The sequence below is a fragment of the Chiloscyllium plagiosum genome, chromosome 24 (assembly GCF_004010195.1).
Source record: "Chiloscyllium plagiosum isolate BGI_BamShark_2017 chromosome 24, ASM401019v2, whole genome shotgun sequence".
NCBI classification, from domain to species: Eukaryota; Metazoa; Chordata; class Chondrichthyes; order Orectolobiformes; family Hemiscylliidae; genus Chiloscyllium; species Chiloscyllium plagiosum.
In genome coordinates this window covers 8,494,317-8,514,239 of record NC_057733.1, presented here as the reverse complement: position 1 = coordinate 8,514,239, position 19,923 = coordinate 8,494,317, and the positions used below count along the sequence as shown (strand labels likewise).

The 19,923-nt window shown below is 41.6% G+C and overlaps 1 protein-coding gene across 7 annotated transcripts in view; it reads right to left on the bottom strand.

The window, feature by feature from the left end:
• LOC122562009 (voltage-dependent T-type calcium channel subunit alpha-1G-like) overlaps nucleotides 1-19,923 on the bottom strand; it is a 304,845-nt gene that overhangs the window by 43,898 nt on the left and 241,024 nt on the right. For all 7 annotated transcript variants that reach the window (XM_043714394.1, XM_043714395.1, XM_043714398.1 and 4 more), the window contains 5 exons: nucleotides 17,358-17,491; nucleotides 14,354-14,424; nucleotides 9,373-9,451; nucleotides 6,361-6,482; nucleotides 3,583-3,924 (listed from right to left, as the gene is read on the bottom strand). In XM_043714394.1, the coding sequence (XP_043570329.1) occupies nucleotides 3,583-3,924; nucleotides 6,361-6,482; nucleotides 9,373-9,451; nucleotides 14,354-14,424; nucleotides 17,358-17,491 (748 nt within the window). The remainder of the gene's footprint in view (nucleotides 1-3,582; nucleotides 3,925-6,360; nucleotides 6,483-9,372; nucleotides 9,452-14,353; nucleotides 14,425-17,357; nucleotides 17,492-19,923) is intronic.

Below are 19,923 nucleotides of genomic sequence, written 5' to 3'. Positions count from 1 at the left end.
AGAAGGATACAGGTAGGTTAAGTGCGTGGGCAAAGGTCTAGCAGATGGAGTACAATGTTGATAAATGTGAGGTCATCCATTTTGGTAGGAATAATAGCAAAATGGACTATTATTTAAATGGTGAAAAATTGCAGCAGGCCGCTGTGCAAAGGCACCTGGGTGTCCTTGTGCATGAATCACAATAAATTGGTTCACAGGTGCAGCAGGTAATTAAGGCAAATGGAATATCGTCCTTTATTGCAAGGAAGGTTATGCTGCAGCTGTATAGGGGTGCTGATGAGACCACATTTGGAGTATTGAGTATAGTTTTGGTCCCATTACCTGAGAGGGCGTTACAGTGGTGCAAAGGAGGTTCACTAAGTTGACTTCGGAATTGAGAAGGTTTTCTTATGAGGAGACATTGAGTAGACTTGGACTATACTCATTGGAATTTAGAAAAATGAGGGAGGATCTTATAGAAGCATATAAAATTATGAAGTGAGTAGATAAGATAGAAGCAGGGAGGTTGTTTCCACTGGTGGGTGAAACTAGAACTAGGGGGCATAGCCTCAAAATAAGGGGGAGCAGATTTAGGACTGAGTTAAGGAGAAACTTCTTCACCCAAAGGGTTGTGAATCTGTGGAATGCCCTGCCCAGTGAAGCAGTTGAGGCCACTTTGTTGAATATTTTTAAGGCAAAGACAGATGGATTTTTGAACAGTAAAGGAATTAAGGGTTATGGTGAGTGGGTGGGTAACTGGAGCTGAGTCCACACAAAGGTCAGCCATGATCTTATTGAATGGTGGAGCAGGCTCGATGGGCCAGATGTCAAGATTAGTGCGCCGCTGGAAAAGCACAGCAGGTCAGGCAGCATCCGAAAAGCAGGAAAATCGAAGTTTCGGGCAAAAGCCCTTCATCAGGAATGAGCGTCATCAGGATGGGCCAGATGGCTTACTCCTGCTTCTAGTTCTTACGTTCTTTTGGCAGGAGGGGTGTATGAAGACAGACCAGATCGGTTAAGACCATGTTTGCTGGTGTTTAGAAGAATGAAGGTGTCATAGAAACCTATAAAAGTCTAATGGGGCTAGACAGGGTAAATACGTTCCCAATGACTGGGGAATCCAGAACGAGGGGTCACCATCTAACGATAAAGGGTAGGCCATTTAGGACTGAGATGAGGAGAAAATGTCTTCAACCAGTGTGCAGCGAGTCTGTGAAATTCTTGGCCACAGAAAGCCATTGAAGCCAAAACATTAAATGTTTTCAAGAAGGAGTTAGATATAATAAGAAGTCACATGACACCAGATTATAGTCCAACAGGTTTATTTGAAATCACAAGCTTTCGGAGCGCTGCTCCTTTGTCGGGTGACCTGGAGTGGCAGCGCTCTGAAAGCTTGTGGTTTCAAATATACCTGTTAGACTATTATCTGTGACTTCAGACTTTGTCCACCCCAGTCAAACACTGGCACCGCCACAGCAGAGTCAGATAGTTTTTAGAGCTGAAAGGTTCAAAGAATATGGGAAAAAAAACAGGAACAGGCCACTGAGTTGGATGATCAGTCATGAAAGGACTGAACACTCTACTCCTGCTCCTATTTTCTGTTTCTATGTTTCGAAATCTTTTCTGATCAAGATTCCATATGATTGTATAGCATACCACTACTTTTAATTCTTAAACTCTTGTATCTCTTTCACTTTTTAAAATCACTTTGAGCCTGCACTCTAGTTTCTAATGATTTTTAGATCAGCGTCCCTAAATAACACCCTCAACATTTGCCTGCTTATATTGTATTTCCATCTGCAATTCATACTGTCAAATTTTACAGTGAATATAAGCTTGGCAGATCGGAATATGTAGAAATACATCTGTTTTCATTCTACCCACACAGTTTTGTCCTTATGTTCTACTATTGTCATATCTAAATTTGTCCTTTCTTGATGCACACAAAAAATTTCTATTGAGCATACAAAAAATTTCTATTGAGCATGATACCATCTGCAAGTGGATTTAGCTTTATTCTCCTTGTCTTCTTTTGTTACTTATCATAATTTTCAATCTCAGCATTCCAGCCTTGTTTTTTGACTGTAAATAAGCTTTTCCTATTTTATCTAACATTGATTCTGATCACTCGTTAAAACATGCTTATTGATCTAGGATTAGAAGCCCTTCTTTGTCAACCACAAATGAGCTCCTTGCAAGAGTCTGCTGTTGATCTGTCAAATTACCACCAGGTAACTTCTCCCCTTTGATTCTGGATTGTAATCCTCAGAGTGGAGGGTTGGAGACCTTGTGGGATTACAGGGGGTCCTCAAGCCAGCCCATTCGATCCAAGAAGTAAGTGTAAAGGCCAGCACCTCCTGGACCTGTTAAGTGCTCATCTGGATGTAGATGCCATGTTTCCTGGGGCTCTGTCCAGAGTTAGAGTTGGATAATAGTAAGAAGTGTGGTATCACTGTCATACTGAAATACCAACTCCCCTTCTCACAGCCGTTTGGTCACCTGCTCACCATTCCACCTCAGTTAAAGCCAGAAGTTGGCGTGTTGGAGATAGGTTTGATCTGGGAATCTGATTTTTAAGACTTTAACCACCCCACTCGATCCAAATCCATTCAACAGCTTAAATAAAATTCCCTCCATGATAACTTCAGAGGATCATAGAGGTTCTGTATAATAACCATAGGGCAGTGCAAAAAAAACTGCTGCATGAACAGGTATGTTATCTTTTGGATGAAATGTTAACCTGAGGCCCCATCTACTCTCTTGGATGGATGTAAAATATCTTATAGGACCATTCAACATGAAAAGGGGATTTCTCCTGACCAGCATGGATCCCTCGATCTAAAACAGCTTATCTAGTTATCTATTTCATTGCTGCATTTGAGACCTTGCTTTGCAGTATACTTCCCTGCATCAAAACAATGACTACACTTTTCAAGTACTACTCTGACTGTAAAACACTTTTTTTTGGGGCGGGGGTCATCCTGAAGTCATGAAAAGCGATATAAAATTAAGACTCTGACTTCTGGATGTCTTCTTAAAATAGAAAACAATGAAGATATCAATAATGAGCAAAGCACTGAATGTCTAGGACTAAAATAGTGAATTATGAAAGGGATCTTTGACTATGAACTGACTCATCAGACTGACATAGGAGCAGGAGGCCGCCTTTTGGCCCTGAAAGCTTGCTCTGCTATTTGATGGGATCATGGTTTGGTCTCAGCTCCATTTTCTTGTTTGTCATTTGAAATACCTGACTTCCTTGTCTATCAAAAATCTCTCCAACTTATCCCTGAATAACTTCAATGACCCAGCCTCCAATGTTTTCTGGGGTAGGGAATACCGCAACATAATAACTGTCTGAAAAGTGAAACCCCTTACATGTTTCACCTATGTTCCCTAGTTCTAGTCTCTCCAGCAAAGGAAAAGATCTTCTCAGAATCTGCCTTGTCAGGTCCCTTCAGGATCTTATTGACTCTTTGGTGCACTGTTCTTTTGTATGCATTCTACTGTGTACTTTGGTGATTAGAAATTCTGTACGGTGTAAACAATTTCCATTAAAGATCTATGGATGAGAAGTATTCAAACTAATATACTGTATCTTACCAATGGTGGCTCTAAAGAAAATGGCGAATCCATCTTGATTTGGAGTGACTCAGATGGACTCCCAGGGCTGTCACCTGCATCTCCACCTTCACCACCTCCCCATGTCACACCGTCCACATTCCCTTGTACAGTATTCAACATTTTTAATTCGAGTTCCAGCTCTGCTTCAAGTTCGGCTTCCTCCTTCGCCTCTTTGTTGCTCTCTTCCAGGTGTTTCATCAGCACTGCGATGACTACATTCACCAGCACAAACTGAGCTGTCAGTACAAACGAGACAAAGTAGATTGGGGACACCACTGTGTTATAACAGGTGCCCTCCTGGTTACAGTCTCGCAAAGTATCCTGCCAATGAGGGAGAAAAGCAGTTAAAACAAAACAAATGAAAACAGAGTCCATTATATGGATGGCAGTAGTGAAAAAACATGATGCAAGTCCATGAAGGCAGAACAAATAAGCTTTTTCAACAATGGAACTAAATTAATGTACTTCAAACAGTCATATCAGTAAACTGCCCCCGGTGCAATGGACATTTGACTCAATTAAAACACTTTAATTTTATGTAGAAATCTAAATTACAACTACTAGGTGATTCGGTTTAGAAAGAATGTTAAAGTTTTTGAACCAAGATTCACCAAACTGATTTTCGATGAGAAGTAAAATTATGAAGAAATATGGAGATTATTTCCACCTGGGCAGAGAAATTCAAGATGAGATTTAATAATAGTTATTCATGGGATTTGAATGAGGAAGTATTCTGATGGGGACATTGGTTGAAATCAGTAATTTAACCTATTGAATGGGTGAGGGAGAAGAGAGATAGGGTCAATATCTTTACATAAAATTGTTCTGAATAGAAGGGAATAGTTGAGGTCAAGAGAGCTGCACTTTGTTTATCAGAAAGGGGGATGATATTTGAAGGGAGGTACAGAAATCTGGGGAGAGAGGAGCCTGATAGGTTTTGGATTAATTCAGCCTCTTATCTTACAAAATTTCACAGGCGAGCAATGAATCGTAGGCAGGAAATGTAAAATGTGCTGTACGATTGAGCTATAGGGAGAGGCTGAACAGGCTGGGGCTATTTTCTCTGGAGTGTCGGAAGCTGAGGGGTGACCTTATAGAGGTTTCCAAAATTATGAGGGACATGGGTAGGAAAAATAGACAAAGTTTTTTCCCTGGGGTTGGGGAGTCCAGAACTAGAGGGCATAGGTTTAGGGTGAGAGGGGAAAGATATAAAAGAGACCTACGGGGAAACTTTTTCACATAGAGGGTGGTACGTGTATGGAATGAGCTGCCAGAAGAAGTGGTGGAGGCTGGTACAATTGCAACATTTAAAAGGCATTTGGATGGGTATATGAATAGGAAGGGTTTGGAGGGATATGGGCCGGGTGCTGGCAGGTGGGACTAGACTGGGTTGGGATATTTGGTCAGCATGGATGAGTTGGACCGAAGGTTCTATTTCCATGCTGTACATCTCTATGACTCTATGACATCAGTTGCTGATTATAAGCTTTCCTGGAACTGAATACCCGCTGGACCAATGTGATACTTTGTGTCCAGCACTCCTACCCAGGACACCCTTCTACCCTGATGCTTTTATTTTGTAATATCTTCTTTCTTAATTCATTCATGCAATTTGCAAGTTTAGTTGATTCTGCAGTTGTGCTGAATATTGACAAATTAAAGACATTCAAAATAGCAGCTTCTAAAGCCGTTGTTGGAAACAGATAGTGCTTGCTATGTCAGAAATAGGAGAGAAATCATATAAAAGAGAGTTACTTGAAAGTTATTAGTTGGAAGTTAGAAAATGACCAATGAAAAGGCAAAAAAAAAGGCTACTACAGAGTACTCGGTTTGTTAAAAACTGTTCATCTTCAACATCTTCCTGTTCTGGTGAAAGTTTATCTAACTGACTGTTTCTCACTCCACTGATGCTGTTAGACCTGCTGAGTGTCTACAGCACTTTCACCAAAGCAGAGGAATTGGATATTTCTGTCTTTGATGTTTATACAAACTTTGTGTGTGTGAAATAGCAGCTGAACTGGCTCATAAAACAAGAGAGACGTCACTCCAAAAATAATTAATTATTGCAAATTAGTGGGAAACATTCTTTTGAGGATATGCAAAGCGCCATATGAATATTGGTTGTGTTTCCTTCCTCATAGATGGAAAGACAGTAGAAAGACTACTAGCAAATGATAATAAATCTCACTTTCAGCAGGGAATGGTATCAAATCACATTTGCTGAACTAGAGACTGGTGACTTTCAGTGAAAGCTTCTGTAGCCGGGAACAAAGGTTGTCAAAGCCTCGTTCTGAAATGTGTCAGACAACACAATTTCCGTTTGACACACCAGGAGGGGATACATTTCCTTACGCAATGCTTCCCAAACTTTTTCCCTGTGTGACCCTATTTTAATACCCGAGACTTCATGTGACTCCAGAGTGAAGGTGTTTGTGAGAGGTTGTTGAGTGGTGGGGAAAGGATTTTGTTGGAGTGGTTGATGGGGAGAGGAGGAGTGAGATTGACTCTGCTGTAATGGGTTTAAACTGAATTTTGTTTTTAAAAAATCACTTAATTTCCAAGTTCTTTTTGTAGTAGAAACAATCAGGCTTCAAAAAATATCTCTGTTAATCTATTATTGAAGGAGGCCTTGTGGTTGTTAGCACTCAATCCAAGCTCCCCCCTCCAGCCACTCAAGCTTACAACCACAAAATCTGGTTTCATGGTTCCACTGCAGGTTACAGTTTGGGAATGTTGCCAAAGGAGGAAAAAGCTTACCTTCATGATCCCATTCCAGTTATCTCCGGTTGACACTCGGAATAAAGTGAGGAAAGCCATCCCAAAGTTTCTGAATGTGGCATGTCGCCCTAACCCCTCACAGGGATGATAGTCGTCACATTCTATAAAGAAGATATTAAAAAATACCATTGACTGAAATAAAATTACTTCTGAGGATCGGGGACAAATATTCTGTTTATGTTGTAATAATAAATTATATGGTAACGTTGTGGGAACCATACTTCAGAATTAGACATTTAAATTGACCAACAGGTCAAAAGAACAAGAGCAGGCAATTCAGCTCCTTTAGCCTGTTCCACCGTTCAATTATATCATGATTGATCTGTATCTTAACTCTATTTATCCACATTTAATATCTTTGCTTAATTTCCCAATCTCAATTTGAACTTCATCACCAAATATTGCAGAATTATGATGGGGCCATTCAGTCTTCATGACTGCACTGGCTCTCCGAATGAGTAATTTACTTAATGCCATCCCCCTGCCTTCTTCCTTTAGTCCTGCACATTCTTCCAGTTCCTAGTAATGTTCGAAATCCTTAGTAAACCTATCAACTTAACCAAGGAAAAATTGGATTTTCAATTTAAAAAAAAATTCTGTTGCCTCTCAACTACAACAGCTTTTTAGGGGAGGAAGTTCCAGACTTCTACCACTGTTCCTGTGAGAAGGTGATCCTGACATCATCACTGAGTGACTTAATCTACTTTTACGGTTGCGTTTCCCTCAAAATTTTCTTCTGAAATCCCCCACTAGAGGAAACAGTTTCTCTTTGTTACCTTACCAACTTTTTAATCATTTTAAGATTACATTAAATCACCCTTTATCTTTAATCTGCTCAAAATATATTGGCCTATGTTTTACAGTCATCAATGAAGCAAGGGTGCTCACCTCTGACCTTGAAGAATGCCACTAACTAAGATCTGGTGATCTTGTTGATGTGGTTTCTAGGTAGTTTAAATTTGGGGCCAAATCAAGATATCAAGGCACCTAGCAACAATGATATATCAGCAAGATAATAAGGAATGAATAACATTGAATTATTCACATACAGCTAACTAGGAAGTTAAAAACATTTACCATGCTTCATTTTTAAGATAGATTCTCACATGTAAATGATAATGATTCAAATAATAATAAAGCTAAATTAAGGGCAAATATTCTTTTAGAAAAGTTAACAATGTTTCTATGAACATAAATTAAGCTTTTTTGGGTAATATAGGGTTTAGCCATATTGTGATGTTGGTACACTATCAAAACACAGCTACATTTCATTGTAAAAGGAGTAAGTCTTTCAGGGAATTTTACAGTAAGATTGACACTGTAGCAGTGACAGGTTGATTCCCATTGAGAATTGCCTGATCACTGTGGCTGGGAGGAGGACTGGAGACGTGCAGAATCACAATCAGGACAATAATGATGGCAAATGAGAGCGGCTTCGCAGTCTTTGTTATCGCAAGATTTGAGTGGATATACTCAAGGAGGAGCTGTAATGGGTAGCTTCTAAGCCAGAAGCACAAGGAATTGATGGCCAAGGAAGGTGCCATTCATTTGTCCAAAACAGTCAAAGCCAGATAGTAAGAATGGGAGAGCCATGTGATGGAAAAAAAATGGAGTCTCTATTGACATTTTCTATAGCTCCAGCCCACAACAAGCATGAAGTTTGATCCTGTTTCAGTGGGACTAGATTTGGGACCTGCCTCTCAGCCCTATCCATGGAAGAGGTCATGTTATGGGTTACACCTACCTTGGGCAGAGAACCTATCAAAAGGATAACTCGGGAAAATTAAAGTTTCAGCAGTGGACCATGCTGTGTTACAAAGCTGAGTTCTGAACTTCTGTTCCCAACTGGACAGATAAATGTGACCAACACAAATTGTCTTTGATGGCGTGCTCTGCTTTGATTTTTCATTTTGAATGAAAATATTGATTGTCACAAAATATAACTCTTAGTACTCTTGATACCAAAATATATCTACACCCAAAACTAATGGAAAATCATCTGAAGATAACTCAATTTGATTTCAATCTGATATTTTCCATTATCCAGAGCTCCAATGTCAATACAAGGTTGACATGGTTTGGGATATATTGCAGATTCTATTTCATTATCAAAATTAAGGTTTATTAATTGAAGACCCACGTAAATTATAGTATCTGCAGATAATCAGATAGGATTAATGAATCCTATAACATCTTCTGTAAAGGGTTAATGGAAATCAGTCTCTGAAGTTCTCAATTATGCAATCATATATAGATGGAGCACTCAGAGAGAGAGTCTGAGCTGGAGACTGATGGAGAAACAACACTGTACTCAACTGTAATCATGTATGTCACGTTAATAAAGAGTTTCATCTTCCTTACCATAACTATGTTTGAATTACTGGTATGATACAGCAGATAGGAACAAGCAAATCAAGAGTACAACTCTATAGAGGACACGGACAAACTGTCTAACAGTAAGGACAGCTCAGTCCATGCTGCAGATCTCCACTCCAACACCATCCCAAACCACTTTCCATTGTAATGTTAGCAGCTGGAAGCCAGTTTTTAGACTACCTTGCTCACATAACAATAAGGCAGCAGATTCCCTAAATTTTGATTGCAATGAATCTATATAAGAGGTTTCACTGACAAGTTACCAACCCTCTGGTCATTTTCATTATTTAGGAAAATAACATTTTGGGCTACATTATGAGCATACTTTGGTGCATAAAATGTGGTAAACATGGCACATTTGAGAAGAACAAGTGATTTTGGACTCAGGTTCCCAAAGCTCTCTCTGTGTTTACTCCCCTTGCGTCTGGGTCTGTTGCAGATTAATACATAGAGATTGAGAGGTTGATTGCTATGATTATCACCCACCATGCTCTTATGAAACCTCTACTTACAGGAGCTATAATAAAATGAGGAAAGCCAGTCAACAAATGAGCATCATGAAGTAGAAAGGAATATTAACTCAAAATAAATTAACTTGTCCCTGCTGTATCTCACCTAGGTCCCCAAAAAGTTCAACTCCAAGAGCTGCAAATATGAAAAACAGCAGCATGAACAACAGTCCGAGATTTCCAACCTGAAAGAGACAGAAAGATCATGAAGGATTCTTCCACTGGTGAACACTTGTGGTACTCAAACATGGAATGGCTTCAGATGGACATGTCATTTTTTACTTCTGATTTATAACATTGGTATAGTCACACGTGGTATTTTTGTTCAGTTAATGCTACAATCTACTACCCTGAAAATCCTTCAACTAGCATTCCAGAATCAATTATGATAAATACACTTTCATTCTGGAGGGTTCAAGTTGAGACTATAGACCAGAAGCTTCTGATTAGAATATCTGCTGTAATATATGTAAAGTGTTCACATGACATTACTTTTTAATTTCAAAGGAAGCATGAATTTGATTTAAAAAACAGAACATTTTCACGAGTCATTAATTAATCAGAAGCTGACATCACAAAAGGTAATTTCAACCTGTAATTAATATTTGACTGAGCTGCCGAAAAAACAGAGGATCAATAACATTTGCATGAAGTAACACGACTCAGTCATTTTACAGTTTCATCAAGTTTGAGATTATGGAGAGAGACAGATGGCATGCTTTTGAGATGTTAGGACAAGCCCACCTTCTGGGGAGTGTGGGGTGGGGGGCATGGAGATGTGAAAGTTTCCATGATACTCTTTGAACAAGAGTTGGGGAGTTCATCCTGACCAATACTCATCACTCTAATCACAAAGAACGGAATCATAGAATCTTTACAGCAGAGAGAGAGGCCATTTGGCCCATCGAGTCTGCACTGACCCTTTGAAAAGCATTCAACCCAGACCCACCGCCCCCTTCCTTATCTCCTAATCCTGCATTTCCCATGGCTAATTCACCAAGCCTGCACATCCCTGGAAACTTTGAAGCAATTTAGCATGGCTAATCCATCTAACGTGCTGATCTTTGGATTGTGGGCGGAAACCAAAGCACCAGAGGAAACCCACACAGACATAAGGAGAATGTGCAAACTCCACACAGTCACCCAAGGCCTGGAATCGAACCCAGGTCTCTGGCGTTGTTAGGCAGCATTGCTAACCACTGCGCTGTCTTCAGCAGTCTCTCCAATCCCTTCTTGTCATTTGGTGCACCTCCCTGCTCTTGAATCTCATCAAGGTGGTCCCTAACAGGTACAAGTAGTAAGCAGGAGGTTGAGGCACTCATATATCTCTGGAAAAGGGACACACAATTAGTAAATGTGAGGCCTTCCTTGAGTGGTGGCAATCCACATGACCAAGACAGATTACCTGATGACACCAACATTCGTGGAGGCTTGATGTACTCAATTGGCACGTTTCTTTCATTGTGAAAAAGAATGCATTTCAAATAGTCATTCAGGATCTGTGAAGCACTTTAGGATAGCTAGCAGTTGTGAAGGTAATTACATTCTGCAAGCAGTTTCTTTCTTTCTTAGATCAAAGTGTTGCAATGCACAGAATGCCATTGAATTGGAAAGTGTTGAAGTTAAGTCAAAAAGAATTGCCTAGGTGGAGTTAGTTCTGATTTTTAAAAGCCTGTATATTGTTGTCCTTGTATGAATTTAATGTGGGTGGAAAGGGTCTTGTGTATCAGCTGGAAAAGTGTTGAGAATCCCATGACATTTCTTTTGGGGAAGGTCTGTATTGACATTCCTGGTGTTATCTAAATGTAATACAAGTGAAGTTACTGGAAGATCATTTACACCTAAACCAATGCTTAGAGGACAGGGTAATGTCCAGGTACAGTAACTAGAATGCAATATGACAAGGCGCCTGTAGTCACGTGATCACATCCAGGTACTTGGCTATTTGCATCATGAGCCATTAAAGGGACATCACTTCAAAGGTGGTAGTACACAAGGCCCACTACATAAGTGCTAATCTGGCACTCAGTGGGGCAGTTGTGAGCATTCTTCAGGATCAAGGAATCTGGACTGGGGGTGGAGATGAGGGAGGGATATCCTAACTGCCAACAGTTGACAGCCAATCAGAAGCCATGGAGATGAGAACAGCTGCTGGTAATGGAGCCACCCGCGGTCCAGGAGGAGACAGACCACAGGAGAGTGATGGTGGAAGGGATTGTGGGTGGGAATCATGGGAATAAGGGGAGGGGGATTGGCACTGTGGCCCTCAGTGAAATCTTCCCTTCTTGATGCCAGAGCCCTTGCTCAGGCACTGTGTGCTTCTGACCCACTCTCTCCCTCCCATTCTCAGAAGCTGGCTAACAACCCCAGTAGAGTTTGCTATTTGAGCTTTCTGTATGATGAACCTCCTCCCCCCCCCCCCATTGTTAGCTGAATACCACACGGGGTAGAATGAGATCCTTCAGTGGTATTAATTACCCACTTAGGGGCTCCAGCTGGTGATTGGGTGGGAAGGCTCAGAGCTAATCAGGGCAGAAGCAGGATGAAGACAAGGTCCTCAGGCATGACCTTTCTGTCCGAAGTGAAAATGTTCATGTCCAAGTGAAAGCGGACCATTTACAAGAACAAATCACTTGTCCAAGTTGCAGGAAGAACAGGGCATGCAGAAGTAAACATTAAAGCAACTAAACTGCTTCTGATTTCTCAGTTTCATACAGTGCTTTATGAATCAGGTTATTTCATTGACGTCATTCTCACTAACTTGTGCTCCATTCATTGGCTGCAACTCAAAATGCAAATTTCATACATTTTAATGCCTTTTTTAATTTGCAGAACATCTGAATAAAATATCTAATTAAAGAATGATTACATGGTTCTACTGAAGGTGCAGCAAATTTTCCGTCTGCCATATTCATATACTTCCAAAGCTATAGGTGATAGCCCCCAAACTGTCTACAATTTATCTGACAGTCACCACACCATCAATTGCCCTCTGCATTCAACATTAAATACCATCTTGATGGTAAAGTCTTTCAGCCCAGTCACCTCTGTGCCAAAATTAAGAGATGAGACACATGTGATGTATTTGGATGAGTGGGACTGTCGTTGGCTGCTCTGCACCAGATTTTCAAGCCAAGCTCAACATCTTCAATTCTGCAGACAAAAGACTTGGCCTGTCATTGAATGTCATACAGTCACAGAGTTATAGAGCTGTACAGCATGGAAACAGACCCTTTGGTCCAACTTGTCCATGCCAATCAGTAGCCTAAATTAATCGAGTCCCATTTGCTAGCATTTGGCTCATATCCCTCTAAACCCTTCCTATTTGTGTACTCATTCAGATGCCTTTTAAATGTTGTAATTACACTAGCGTCTACCATTTCCCAAGGCAGCTGTTCCACACGCTCACCATCCTCTGCCTGAAAAAGTTGCCCCTTCAGACCCTATTAAACCTATGCCCTCTAGTTTTGGAATGTTCTACCCTGGGCATCAATACCTTGACTATTCACCCTATCCATGCCCCTCATGATTTTATAAACTTCTACAAGGTCAGACCCCAGCCTCTGACGCTCAGGAAAAAAGTCACAGCCTGTTCAGTCTCTCCCTGTGGCTCAAGCTCTCCAACTCTAGCAACATCTTTGTGAATCTTTTCTGCACCTTTTCAAGTTTAACAACATCTTTCCTATAGCAGGGAGAGCTGAACTGAATGCAGCATTCCAAAAGTAGCCTAATCAATGTCCAGTACAGCTGCAACATGTTCTCCCAACTCCTACAGTAAATGCACTGAGCAATAATGACAAGCATACCAAACACCTTCTTCACTCTCTGTGTACGTGCGACTCCACTTTCAAAGAACTATAAACCCGTATCCCAATGTCTCTTTGTTCAGCAACACTCCCCAGGACCCTACCATTAAGTGTACAGGTCCTGTCCCAACCATAACTCATACCAACCTGGACCTGGTTGGTGAAGTACACCATCAATTGTAAATGCCAGTAGAGAGACTCTGGAACATGTTGAGCATTTTCCAAACCTTGGGTGACCTTCTCTCTCAAAAGGCCACTGTAAGACCACGAGAGAAATTCTACCAGCAGAGCTGCTGCTGCACTTGTTGGATTTAATGAGAGAATTGTTGACCAAATGATCACGTCCTTCTTGAAGCCAGCTCTACAAGCATTCAGGCAAACTCTTGCAAAATCAATTATGTTGGATTGTACATTGAGGAAGGTTGGCTGAAAAGCATCTCTTTTGCAAGAATCTTTTTTCTGTTAGCTCTCAGAAGATCAATGCTCAAGGGGAGGAGAAAAGAAATGCTACAGAATACTCTGAAATTTCCCATAAAGCAGAGCAGCATTGATATTAATGACTGAGGGGAGCACGACCAACCATTCAGAATTGTTGTAAAATAATTCAGCAAGCATCACATTCCCAGTATAAATGCTGAATTAAGACAGAGCAATAGTACAGAAGGAAAGAAAAGGATGGAAGCCTTAACTCTGGAAAAGGAAGGAACATTCTGCCCCATGTGCCCAAATATCTGTTGATCACAAATCAGCCTCTTCGGTCACGAGACCCTCAACAGATAAACCCGACTCTTGTACTGAAAATTGAATCAGGCTGGGGGGATGAGACAATTAAAATCCTCACTTCATCCAGTTTGAGAGGCATAGGAAAGATGTTGTTAAACTTGAATGAGTGTTCAATGCCAGAGTGTCAGTATTGAGTGAGTGTTCAGTGTCAGTGTGTGTCTGTGTTGATAGTCAGTCATAATTTGAGTGTTCAGTGCCAGTGTGCACCAGTACTGATTGAGTGTTCAGTGCCAGTGTATGCCAGCATTGAAACTCAATGTTGAGTCTCATTGTTGAATGTCAAAGTGTCACATTTTGAGTGCTGCAATAATAGCCCCCATGTAAACCCTGCCGTCGGATTGTGTTAATGTTGGGCTGTATTTCCGAACATGTCCTGTATCAGGGTCATAACACTGGGTGAGTTATGTTGGAAGCAGTGATCTCACAACTGTAAACATTCCACACAATTCATCACTCGCTGACATGGCCTAAGCTGTGAAATTACAGCATTGTGCTTACCTGCGGTAGAGCCTGGATCACAGTGTTCAGCAACGCTCTCATCCCCACTGCCATCTTCAAGAGCTTGAGAACTTATTGGGGATATAAGTAACAGTTATACATACTACAAAAATGCAATGTTGCAGATATTTCCTGGCAATTTGCTCTGGTGTTGCAAGCAACACATTGCATCTTCTAATAATGTTCCACTTTAAATGATTCAATTAATAACCCTTATTTGATGCAAATGCCAAGATCCTTGGATAGGGTTATGACATCCTTCTGCAATTCAAGACAAAATAGTTATTCCTTCAAGCCAGTCGGGTGCTGGCCTTTTAAGGAATTCTAACTTTATTCAGTACTCAATATTTGAGAGTGTGGTGCTAGAAAAGCACAGCAGGTCCGGCAGTGTCTGAAGAGCAGGAGAATCAATGTGAAACGTCGATTCTCCTGCTCCTCGGATGCTGCCTGACTTGCTGTGCTTTTCCAGCACCACACTCTCAACGCTGATCTCCAGCCTCTGCAAACCTCACTTTCTCCTCAGTACTCAATATTGTTCTAAATGAACAACCTGAATACAGCAATCTCTGAGGGAACATGATAAAGGAAATAAGAGAGGCAATGAGAAAGTGTGAGGAGAGACTGGCAGCTAAAGTAGAATGGAACACAAGAGTCTCTCAAAGGCATACCAATAATCAAAAGGAAGCTGAGGGGTGAAGACCTAACAGGAATCTGGACCAGGAGACTGAGGCTGAGATATTTGCATTTGGCTGATATAGAAGGAGATACTGCTGAAGTCATAGTGAGAGAGGAGATTGTCAAAATATTGGACGGGTTAAATCTTGATAAAGAGGAGGTGTTAGTTGGTGATAAGTGAACAGTATCGTATGGGTTGCATCCAAGAAGGCTAAGGAAATAAGTGCGGAAATTGCAGAGGAACTGGCATCTTCCAATCCTCCTTAGATACAGGGTGGTTTCAGAAGACTGGGGAATAGTAAACATAATGCTTATGCTTTAAAAATGGATGAAAGGATAAACCCAGAACTTAGGCTAGTCAGCTTAACCTTGGTGATGGGGCAGCTTTTGGAAATGCTAATCTGGGACAAAATCAACAATAACTTGGGAAAAGTGCACATTAATGATAGAAAGCCGACATAGATTTGTTAAAGGCAGAGTCTGGGAAAGGGCTGTGTAGACAGTGCTTGTCATTGGAGCCTAGGATCAGGCAGCACCGTTCTTCTGGGACCAAATGAGAGAGAGAGAGAGAGAGAGAGAGAGAGAGAGATTCAGAGCCCGTCTCTGATTGGAGAAGCAGTTGGGAAGGTGGATTCACTGCAAGGAACCAGGACTGCTGATCTGAACTCAGGCTGGGCTTGGGGGCTTGGTGGAGTGACAGCGTGGGGTTGGTGCTCAGTCAACGCAGATACAGGGACAGTTTGAGTCCAGTCCAGGAGGGGTTGATGTGTGAGTGCACATTTTCCCAGAGTTTCTCAGGGTAAGCAGATGTTGGTGACCATAAGACACAGCAGCAGAAATTAGGCCATTCAGCCCATCAAGTCTGCTCTGCCATTCAATCATAGCTGTTAAGTTTCTCAACTCCATTCTCCTGCTTTCTCCCCATAACCCTTGGTCCCTTTGACAATCAAGAACTTATCTATCTCAGTCTAAAATATATTCAATGACCTGATGTCCACAGCTTTCTATGGCAATTAGTTCCATAGATTCACCACTCTCTGGTTGAAGAGTTGGGATGTCCAGCAGAGTTTCCTGTTTGAGCTGGTGGCAGGGAAGGAATGACATACTGACTGTACAAGGCCCATAGCCCGTCAGAGACTTCCTCAAGATCTTTTGCTCCCACCACTTCTAGATTTATTTCCCTACCCCGCCACCCTGCTCCCTTGGCCTAACCATCCTTGCCACCACTGTCTCCCAAGGACCCTTATCTTCCCAACCCACTCCAGCAATTGTCACTGTTGGAGACAGGCTGGAGTCCAAATTGGCGATACGATTTGGAACAGCATGGGTTCAATTTCCACACTGGCTGAGATTTCATGACAGAGTCTCCATCTCAACTCTCCTCTCACCTGAGGCATGGTAACCCCCAAGTTAAACTCACCAGCAGCTGCCTCTGTCTAATGAGAGAGCAATCCTATGGCCTTCTAGGACCATGGCAGCTTTAAAGCTTAGGAAGTGGACAACACTTATAACCAATAATTGACTAATATTTTTATCTGGCAACTCTTGGGTTGCAGGGAGATGCAAAACTGGGCTCCCAAAGTTTGTGTCACCTGGAGAAAGGATCCTCAACAGCAACAACCTTGCTGCAGGTCGGTGTCTAAAATATGTAAGTGACATGTTTTGGTCGGCATGGACTGGTTTGAGCCAAAGGGCCTGTCTCCATGCTGTAGGATGCTATGACACTACCCCTGCAATTGGAAGGGTAAGGTTAATGTCAAAGGAGTAGGAGGAAGTCTCAACCTAATGTTTTATCCCTGGTGTTTAGTACAGAATTGCTGGGCCATCATCTGTAACAATAACATCGATTATGCCTATTCATTTTGTGGCATAGTCTGAAAAGATTGTTTCAGCATCCTGATGATGTAATCAGCTCTGGAGTGAGTGCTACTGGGGTATTAGACCAAGTAGGGCTTCATCGTATTGTCTGACCCTCATCTACTGTCCTACAGCAGCAGGGACTGTTTGGCTCGTTCCTCCTCAGCTGATTCTTTGAAATGCTCATCTGATTAGACCTGCCCTGTGATTTCATTTCCTTCAAGTATTTATCCAATTCCTTGATGAAAGTTGCTAACGGAAACTGCCTCTGCCAATGTTTTAGACAATGCATTCAAAATTACAACAACTCAGAGTGTAAAAGTCAATTCCTAATCTTTGCATTGGCTCTCAACTCACCTAATCTCCACAAACACACGCCTAAACCACCAGGGACTTGAATTTTTTTCCATCCAAATGGAGTTTTACTTAAACTGCAGGGAATAATGAAGAGGTGAATACCAGTTTTACTGACCTCTAGCAATGCGGAGAACTCTCATTATTCTGATGATTGTAGGGTTGATTGGTAGGGAAGCATTCACTTCAATCTCTTCAAGGGTGATCCCCATAATGGACAGCAGGACAATAGCTAGATCAAGCTGGTTCCACCTGTAGATAAACCATAAAGGAGGTTTCACAAGCAATCTTCAAAACTTAGGAGCTATAGTGGCTTTGGGAAACTGCCTTTGTCCTGTGGCCATTTCAAAACTAATGTGCTTTTGAAACTCAGAGAGCAGTAAGTAAGCAGAATAATAAGGAAACACATTTTAACATTTAGATTATGTCTTCGTTTTTCAGGGTGATGTGGCATTATGATATCAAGTACCTAGATGTTTGACACCTCTAGTTAGCGTCATCAAAACCTGATGAAATATTAAAGATTTAGTGAATTTCCTTGATGGTTGTAAGATGCAGATTTCCCTGGCAAGACTTTGAGGGGAGAGTTTTTAAAATCTCCAACCTTAGCAACATCACGTTGAGGGCTAAAGAAGTTTTATTTAATCAATAATAATTTTAAATGCTGTCCAATTTCCACATGCAATATTAAATTGATCACAGTCTATAACACAGGGGATTTGACAAAGTATAAAGAGGCATTGATCGATCTGATGTTTTAGATGGTTATGTGCTTTGTTGTAGACAAAGACTCTGTCAAAATCTCCTCCAAATTTGAAGATTTCAAGAAAGTGCTTTGCAAGCTGGTTGAACATTAGTTTTAAATAAGTTAATACATGCTGTAGCATCAAAGAGCTGAGATTTGTTTGTTATATAACTACTGGCAGAAGTAAATGAAAGCAGCAATTCTACAGCTTATTGTGAGTGTGCACACTTCAAACCTTTAAATGTTCCTTCAAAATTGGCACTAAGGCTTTTTATTTAAAATAAGTCATTCACATGATGAGGGCTTCACTGCCTAGGCAGCACTTATTGCCCATTCCTAATTGACCAGTGGGCAACTGAGAGCCAACCACTTTGCTGTGGGTCTGGAGTCACATATAAGCCAGACCAGCTAAGAATGGCAGTTTCTTAAAGGGCATTAGTGAACCAGACAATGTATGGTCATCATAATATTTTTAATTCCAGATTTTTATTGCATTCAAATTCCAACATCTACCCTAATGGGCAATTGAACACAAATTCCCAAATCACTACCTGGCTCTCTGGATTATCAGTCTCAGTAGTGGCAATACCATTAGGCCATCACCACCCCTTAAGGCTAATGATAGGTTGGAGGTATTCCAAGATTTAGGCCTCAGTCAACTGGAGACAGTGAGCTGTCTGACTTCAAATGGGAGGTGCCCTTGCAGCTGTCCCGAAATTCAGTCCTGGTTTAAGTATTGGATGGCCTTGGTTGCTAACAATGTAAATCCAGGAGGGGGAGCATGATCATTCAACAAATCTGCTCTGGGATGCTGGTAGAGCACGCCTCCTTCTGACTGCCGAATGGCAGAGGAGGAAATTTGCCTTGACCTCTTAGCACTCCTTTTGTTCTCTAGCCCTGTAAGTTCTATCCTTACACTGTAATTCGAGTCATGTGTACACCATAGATCCCAAAATTTGCTGATATGAACGGGGCATCTACTGCCTGAAACAGGTAGATGTTTTTAAGCAGCAGAGATTACAGTGTCATTGATTGACAGGTTCTCGTGGTGCAGTGGGGGTAGTATCCCTACATCCAGGTCAGGAGTCAAGTCCCACCTGCTCCAGAAGTATGTCATAATGTCCCTGAACACATTGATTAGAAAATATCCAGGTCATTATTATTAACAATCTAATTTAAAATGAAGATGCTGGAAATCTGAAAAAAAATTAGAAATTGTTGTAGAAACTTAGGTCTGGCAGCACCTGTGGAAAGAAAGCAGAGTAAAATTTCAAGTTCATTGACCCTTCTTTTGAACACTGAACTGTCTATTGGTCACAGTTTGAGGCCATTGTCACCTCATTGGAACATTTGGGTTATGAGAAGTTAAACTGCTCCTTACTTGATGTTACAATGAAATGGGGGCCTGAATGTTATAGACAAACCAATTGGAAATCAAGGGACTCACGACCTGTTGCAATCGCTATATCTGCGTTTCTGAGTCTATGACTTGGACAAGCAAATGGATGAAGCCAAGCATGATGCGTCATGCCATCCTTACTGCAGAAAACTGGTTGATTGTCGGATGTTCTACGGGACACGGACTGTGACTTGGGAGAGGGTGTGGGCAGGGATAGCCACTTAGGACAAGTAGAACAGGGGAGGGATGGCAAGGGCAGGGCATTTAGACCTGAGAGGAGTGGGTGGCATTACAACCTGAGTAAGGCGGAGGAGACAGGGCACTGGCACCTGCATGGTGACAGGGCAGGGGCATTGGGACCTGAGTGCATGAACCTGCATGCATTGACACCTGAGAAGAGTGGGTGGGACTGGGGCCTGACTGGAGACTGGGGGAGTGGGGGCAGGCAGGTGTATTGGGACTTGGGTTGGAGGAGGCAGGGGCATTAGGAGTTATGGGGAGGGCAGGACCTCTGGGACTTGGGTTGGGGAGGGCAGGGGC